The sequence below is a fragment of the Cebus imitator genome, unplaced genomic scaffold (assembly GCF_001604975.1).
Source record: "Cebus imitator isolate Cc_AM_T3 unplaced genomic scaffold, Cebus_imitator-1.0 Scaffold192, whole genome shotgun sequence".
NCBI lineage: Eukaryota > Metazoa > Chordata > Mammalia > Primates > Cebidae > Cebus > Cebus imitator.
The window spans coordinates 3,692,601-3,700,573 of NW_016107507.1; the positions used below are offsets into that span (position 1 = coordinate 3,692,601).

Genomic DNA, 7,973 nt, shown 5'->3' on the forward strand with positions numbered 1-7,973 from the left:
CTCTCCTCTCCCTCCTTCCCAGGCCCGGAGCCCCCCCTTCCTCCTTCCCAGACCCAGAGACCCTCCTCTCCCTCCTTCCCAGGCCCGGAGCCCCCCCTCCCTCCTTCCCAGTCCCAGAGACCCTCTTCTCCCTCCTTCCCAGGCTCGGAGCCTCTCCTCTCCCTCCTTCCCAGGCCCGGAGCCTCTCCTCTCCCTCCTTCCCAGGCTCGGAGCCCTCCTCTCCCTCCTTACAGACTCAGAGCCTCTCCTCTATCTCCTTTCCAGGACCCTGGATGCCGCTTGCCCTGCAACTCAGCTGCCCGACCCCAGGAGCCGCTGTACCCGTGAGGTGTCCACCTTGCTGCACGTGGCACTCCCCAGATTGCCAGAGCCCAGGCTGGCCTCATCTCCACCATGTCCCTGGACCAGCCCTTGCTCTGACTGTGGCTGACCGCCATGGGATAAGCCACTCTTGTCTCTTGGCTGCTGTTCCCAGGAGGCAGCTCCCTCCTGGCACATAGGGGCTGGCCACAATGGCCCAGAGGGTCAGAACTGGCCAGCCACGGAGACCTGTGCCCAGAGAAGGGTCTCGACCCACCCAGGGACACAGCAGGTCTGTGGATGGTTGGATGAGGGTCCAGGGCTCGCCTCTGTCTCAGGACATTCCAGAATGACAAGGAGATGTCTCTCCCTCTGCCGAAGCACCAGCGTCCCCATCTCCCATGGGCCGTCTGGGTTGCCTGGTGACTCCAGCATCTGCTTGCTGCCTAACCCAGGGACCCTGGAGAGCCAGAGCTGACTTTTGGCCCTGTGGTAGCCACTGGCTCTGGTCTCAATGCCTGGGCTTGGTGGCCATCAAGAGGGAGCCAGCCAGACCCATGAGGGCCGTAGACCTTGCATATACCCTGCACCAGCAGTGAACAGGCTGAACCCAGCACCCACTTTTCTAATTATGAATGACTAATAAAGCCTATGTTTCTCATCGGGCTCCATGTGCCACCTCCTTGCTCCCAGGGCTGGACCAGTCTTGGCCTTCCCGTCCCCTCTCCAGCAGCCCTGCAGGGGCGTCGGGAGCACGTGGTTCTGGCCAGGGCCGCCCCCTCCAGAATCTTGGCTTGGGGTGAGGTTTTAGGCACAGAGGTCCTTGGCATCGGCAGCCCCTAGTGACCTCTGACCCGGGCAGGAGCAGGTGTGTAGTGGTGTCCTGTCCCTCCTGGCACACTTCCAGTGCTGTTTCCTGCCCGGCTGCATTGTTCTCTTGAGGTTCTACCTCTGGGTCTCTCCCCTACCAAGTCCAAAGTTGGTGCTTCCCTGCAACGGTGTCCAGTGATGCCTGTAGTCAGCGGGGACATTTTCTGGGCAGAGGGGAGCTGAGAGCCACGCCAGGACCAGGTCCTGGACTCTTGGGGCCCACCTGCTTCACAGGACCCCTCACCCAGTGGAAATCTGGCTCCTAGGCTTCCCGTATCTGGCACTTCACTCTCTTTCCCTTGGTTCCTGTTCCCCAAACCCCCACTACCCACTCTCCACCACCCCTCCCAGTCCCAGCCCCTCATCCCGCTAGATTCGGAGCATCTGGTGGCTTCGGGTGGGGGTGGGGCCACCCTGCCCCATCCTTCCTCCTGCACTGCCTCAGCATCTGGCTGTGGGTCTCCAACCTGGCCCTTTCAGGTGAGGTACCTGAGCATCTCCAGCCAGCCTCTGCCCTTTCCTCCAAGCAGCCTTCCAGGCACACAGGGGAGGGGCGAGGGCTCCAGCACTGCTGAGGCCCCACTTAACTTCCTCATCACTTTTCTTCTGTCCCCATCCGGGCTGAGCCCCATGACCTGGGGTGGCTCCAGCTCTCGGTTCCTCAGATGGATGAGTGGCCCCCACCCTGCAGTCCTGTGTCCATGTTGACACCAGGTCTGCACAGCCCCATTCCTGAAGTGACAGCAGAGGCACTCATGAGTGAAGGGTTCTAACCTGGGGGCTGCTCTAAAGTGCTCGTGGGGGAGAACGGTGGCATCTGGTGAACCGTGTGGATGCTGAGAAGCTGGACTCCGGGCACTGTTCTCTCCGCTTTTGTGTTTGTCCCATAGAGGGTTTAAAAAGTAGCTCTGAGATGCGCTAGTTGAAAAGGAAGATGGGAAGGTATATGGTGGGTGCGAAACGCACTTCCAAGAGGAGGAGATATGGCCTTGGCCGCAGGTTGCGTGGCCAGGGCTGACTCAGATGCGTGTTGCCCAGCGCTGGGTCCCCGATGTGGCCGTGGCCTGTGGTGTGGGCTGGCTGGCAGCCAGGCAGGAGGGAGGGCCCGCTGCGTGCCTGACCTCGAGCATGGGCAGCTGGATGTTGACCAGCACGTCTTAGCTGCTCCTTTGGCCAGCAGAGGAAGTTCCCTGGATCGAGCTGGAGGGTTGAACTCAGATGGCTGTGCTGGGCCCTGGGCCATCCCAGTTGGGTGTGTCCACCCTGACCCCTGCAGTCCCCGAGCCCAGGTGGCCTCCCCTACTCAGATACCCATGCTGGCCGCCCCCAACCTCCCTGCCTACCAACTCCCAGGCTCATTCACCAGCCACTCCACCAGCTCTGACCCTGACTTCCGGGGTTCCCGCCTCAGTCCTCAGCCTGCGCTGCTGCCCTCTGAAGAGCTTCCTTCCAGGCCTCCATCGGCTGGCGGGGCTTAGCTCTAAAGTTGCCCCGGAGGCCTTTCTAACCAGTCTGATGCCGCCTCTCCCTGGTCACTCTCTCGGCCCCATTGCAGTTTATGCTTTGGTGCCTTGGGTCTCCAAGTCACTGTCCATGTCGCCAGAGACAGGTTGGCCAGGTGGATTCTCCCCCCGGAGCTGGGGCCTGGAGTCCAGCCCAAGTCCAGGGCGGGCACTCCAAGAATGAGGGCTCTGCTTGCTGGGTCTCCTGAGGGCCAAGGAGCTCTGCTGGAGTCGGGAGCAGGGCTTGGCACCCACATTCCTGTCTGTGCGTCTCCTATTTGAGGATCCTTAACCTGACCTGGCTCTCCCACCAGATGCCACCACCTTCCTGCAGCCTGTGTCCCCAGCACTGTCCAGCACATAGTAGGTGCTCAGGAAATGTCTGGGGCAGAACTCATTCACCTGCCTGTATGTGCTAGGTCCTATGCACCTGTCACAGCAGCCAAGGGACAGACAAAAAACAGGCCCAGGAGCTGCTCAGAGCCACGCTAGCTTCTTGGAGGGTTTGCCAGCCCCCAAGGGGTCCTAGGACCTGAGGTATCCACTCCAGCCTGTCCTGCCTGTGGACCCAGCTCTGTTCTCATGGGAGACCTGGAAAGTGAACAAGATGTACCCGCTAAGTTGGGTGGGGGTGGGCATGGAGGGACACACAGGGAGCTCAGGAGGGATGGGCAGGGAGGTCAGTAGGCGACCTGGGATGACGGCAAGGGGCCATGCGCAAGTCTGGGAAGAAGATTTGAGGGCGAGGACAGGCTGTACACAAGCCCTGTGAACTGGGCTGGTGTTGGAGAGGCAGGTAGGGGACAGTCACGTAAAGCTGGGGATGACCAACAGGAACAGCGCGATGGGGGGGGGGTTTCCTAACCTCTTTCTTATAATAGAGAGATGATTAGGTAGATTGATAGATGGTAGATACATGGATAGATGGATGGACAGATAGATTAGATGGGTAGATGGATGGATAGATACAGAGATGATTGATAGAAGCTGTTGTATTAATTTGATGGAAAAAAGTAAAAGATGAACAGATTGACGGATGGATGATAGATGAGAAATAGATGACATATGGATAGTTTGATAGATGATGGATAGAAGATAGATACGTAGGCAGACATAGATCTCAGTGGGTTATTCCAAAGTGAGGAGGTACCGCTGAGCCAGCCCGAAGCCCAGTCTCAGCCCCTCGCTCCCTTACAGGGATCCCTTGCTCGGGTCTCTTCACGACTTAAGTGCCCTGTGTGTGTCCTTGACACTACTTATTCCTGCCCACCTAAAAGCACTGGAAATGTCTCAGTCTAAGTCTTGGGAGAGGGATCTACAGGCTCTCTCCCAGGGCAGTGCTTTCTGTCTGGTTCATCCTTGAAGGACCTGGCCCATTCACTCCACACGCCCAGAGGAAGGATGAGGGCAGCTCATGGCAGATGAGGGGGGAGGTGATGGGCCTCTGTGCAAGGGGTGCTGGGCCCAGGCCTGGTCAGCTCTCCCACAGCTCCTCCATCACACTGAAGCTTTGGTAATGGGAGTCCCCTCCTCAGGGAGCAGCAGCTGATTCCAGGTGTATTGAGGAGGTGGCCGTTTGGGACGGGATCCATGCCACACCCTATGCCCAGCCCTCCCTTTTATTTCCTAGGGCCTCCTCTTCCACCTGCCTACAATCAGAGGGGAGTGCCTGTTTCCTCACTGCATTATTCTTTTTTTTTTTTTTTTTTTTGAGATGGAGTCTCGCTCTTGTTACCCAGGCTGGAGTGCAATGGCGCAATCTCAGCTCACCGCAACCTCCGTCTCCTGGGTTCAGGCAATTCTCCTGCCTCAGCCTCCTGAGTAGCTGGGATTACAGGCACGTGCCACCATGCCCAGCTAATTTTTTGTATTTTTAGTAGAGACAGGGTTTCACCATGTTGACCAGGATGGTCTCGATCTCTTGACCTCGTGATCCACCCGCCTCGGCCTCCCAAAGTGCTGGGATTACAGGCTTGAGCCACCGCGCCCGGCCGCATTATTCTTAAAAATCAGAGGGCTGGGCCAGGGGTGGTGGCTCACGCCTATAATCCTAGCACTTTGGGAGGCTGAGACGGGTGGATCACCTGAACTCAGGAGTTCATGACCCTACTGAAAATACAAAAAAAATTAGCTGGGCGTGGTGGCACATGCCTGTAATCCCAGCTACCCAGGAGCCTGAGGCACGAGAATTGCTTGAACCCGGGAGGCGCAGGTTGCAGCGAGCTGAGATCGCGCCACTGCACTCTGGCCTGGGTGACAGAGTGAGAGATTTTTGTCTCAAAAAAAAAAAAAGGTCCAGATGCTTTCATATTTTTCTTGTCTTTTTTTCAGATACTTTAGGGGAATCACTAACTCCAGGTGCTGTTGACGTGGTGTGACCGGAGGAAGCTGCCCCTCCGGCCGCGGCCTCTGTGGCCCCCAGCCCAGCACATCCTTGTCCTTCCAGCCAGGGACGGCTGGGGTCTCCCACCAGCTGCCTCCGGGGCCGGGCCGTTTTAGGCAGTGTAGCTCACTCCCTCCACCTGTGGCTGCAGCCTGCTCTATGGAGACCCGCCCCCGCCCCCAGCTCCTCTGCAAGTTTCCCTCTCCAGATCTGATCAGGATTTGGGGTCCCACTGACACCCATCCAGCATTTGCTCAGCCAGACCCCAGCTGCGGGAGTGTGGGTGTTCCTCACTGGCCAGAGTCCCCATTCTCGTGCTAACCTTACAGCTCAGGGGAGAAGGCTCTGAGCTGTGATGTGACCCCAGCAGGCTGTGGTGACAACAGCATGCCCCCAGTCCCAAGTGCCCCCTCAGGTGCTGGGGACAGTGGGGAGCACAGAGGCTGGACCCCCTCCCAGATTCTGAGCATGTCTGCATGAGGGTGGGTGTCCAGGGCCCACCCAAGGAAGGCCAGACCCTGTGGTTGCTGAGACCCAGGTTCCTGCAGAGGTATGAGAGGCACTGGGTGGGCAGGGCCCCTGTGAGCCTCTGGGGAGGAGCCACTGGCCCTGCTCAGAAGGCGCTGAGCCTGCAGGACTGGAAGCAGCAGCACAACAAAGCTGCGTCAGCACCACCAAAACCTGGCCTGTGTTTGCAGTCAACAGGGTCATCTGTCCCAGACCCGGCCCTGGGTTGTGCAAGACCCAGCTGTACTTCCGGGCTCTGAGCTCAAGTGCCCTGTGTCCTTGCTGACCTTAGGCAATAACTCTCCTGGGTTCCATACTAGGCCTCCCAACACCTCTCCCTCAGACCCCTTCCTCACCCCCTCACCTCCCCACCCCTGCCTCACCCCCTCCCTCGACCCCAACTCCTTCCCTCACCCCTCCCTCACCCCCCTCTTACTCCTTCCTCACCCTCTCCCTCACCCCCTCACCCCCTCCCTCATGCCTCTCTCACCCCTTCCTTACCCCCTCCCTCACCCTTCTCACCGCTCCCTCACCTCCTCCCCACCCCCCTCATTCCCCTTCCTTCATCTCCCTCCCACACTGAAGCTCCCTCCCTCACACCCCCTTTCCTTCACTTACTGTCCCTCACAGCCCTCTGCATGACCGCTTCAGCTCTCCCACATCTCCTCTGTCACACTGAAGCTTTGGTAATGGGAGTCCCCTCAACCCCAGTATCCCCTACCATTTCTGGCACAGTTCTGGATGTGAGAACAACGTCCCATGTCCAGGTGTGGCAGCCTGGAGGAAACTGTTCTTCTTACTGGGGTATCATGAGGGCTTCCTGGAGGAGATGGCATTCCAGGTAGCTCTGAAGGATGAGTTGATGGGTGGGGCTGGTAAGGAGTCCCAAGTGGAGAGAGTAGCAGGGTCTTTGCCTGAACCCCCGCAGCACAGGTGTGGAGGTGCAGGACACCGCCATCTGCGTGTGTGGTGTGGAGGTGGGGACTCAAGGGGGCCCAAAGGGGCCTTCCCCTCTTTAGAGGACCTAGTTCACTGCTGGTCACGGGAACTGGTTGGCCCGGTGGTTGGCAGGGCAGGGCCTGATGGGTGGCTGAGGCCAGACGTGAGTGCTCACTGTTTTCTCTCCTCTAGGCTCCAGCCTCAAAGGGGAGGTCCTGTGGGGGACCCACCAGGCTGAAGGCGGCAGATGCAAGAGGGGACCTGGCTGATGGTCGGGGATGTCACAGACTCAGCCCCAGGCTTGAGTCCAGTTAGTCAGAGATGGGGCTGTGGGTGGCTGAGTGTGGGGCAGGGTGGTGGTGCACACAGATGGACAGGCAAGGCAGCAGTCCCAGGGCCAGGCGGCCCCTCACTGAGGAATGACATCCCGCCCAGGGGCCTGGGGAGTCAGGGCCTCAGGTCATGTCAGGCAGCCCTGAGGAGGTGTGTGTGTCCTCCAGGGCCTCAGGCGGGGCCACCAAGGACCTGCCCGGCCGCACACCGGCCTGAGTCCTGCTGCCTGGGAGGTTTCCTGCCTTCAGCTGACACAGTAATAGAATGTTAGTGTCCCTGGAGACCCCTCCATCACCCTCCAGGGGCAAGTCATGCCTGTCTACACCCTTGACCCAGACATCTGTCACCTTCACTAAGTGTGTGACAGTTCTTCGCAGCTGGAACCAGGAGGTGAATTCCTAACCGGATTTCTGTGGGGGAGGGGGCTGGGACAGAGCCCAGCTGAAGGAGGAGTCCCGGGCAGGGCTCCCATTTTACAGGCGGGCAGACGGGCTGAGGCTGGAGCATATGCCCCAGGCCCATGGCTCAGGGTGGAAGAGGGAGACGGCAGCCAGGGCTGTCCCCCGGCTGTCCCCCCACCATGGGCACGGGGCAGCCCAGCAGGTGGGAGGGCTCCAAGGCCCTAGCTTTCCTTGCTCCAGCCCTCGGTTCCCTGAAGGGGCAGGCACTGTGATGACCAAAGCAGCAGGGCCGCTGGGTCATCAGAGGTCACGGCCCGGGGTCCATACTCCACCAGCAGCCTGGTTCCCACGGTCCTGTGCGGTGACCCTGTGACTGAGCAGGGCCCCTCCGGGAGCCGCGCCCATCCCCTTGCCCCTCCAGTGGCTTCACCCCTCTACCGCCTCCTTCTGAGGCAAAGCCTGGGTGTCTCCAGAAACCCCCTGGAAAACGCAAACTCACGATGATTCTGTGGGTTGAGAAATACTGTTGTTTCCCCACAAAAAGGCTTCCGGGAAGAGCAGACAAGGCAGAGATCAGGTCTCTGCCCAGGCTCAGCGGCCAGAGAGAGAGAGAGAGAGAGAGAGAGAGAGAGTGTGTGTGTGTGTGTGTGTGTGTCACACAAGGTGGGAGGAGGGGACAGTGTGTGTGGGGGGGCATCTGAGGTGGGAGGGGACAGTGTGTGGGGGCATCTGAGGTGG

The 7,973-nt window shown here is 59.5% G+C and overlaps 1 protein-coding gene across 4 annotated transcripts in view; it reads left to right on the plus strand.

The window, feature by feature from the left end:
* Nucleotides 1–967, plus strand: part of NINJ1 (ninjurin 1) — a 13,516-nt gene extending 12,549 nt beyond the window's left edge. For 3 of the 4 annotated variants that reach the window (XM_017546904.2, XM_037745143.1, XM_037745144.1), the window contains one exon: nt 265–966. In XM_017546904.2, coding sequence (XP_017402393.1) covers nt 265–500 — 236 coding nt within the window. In that variant the 3' untranslated portion in view covers nt 501–966. Of the gene's footprint in view, nt 1–264 lie in introns of all 4 variants that reach the window. The other variant, XM_017546905.1, reaches the window with a different exon arrangement.
* The last annotated feature ends 7,006 nt before the right edge of the window (nt 968–7,973 follow it).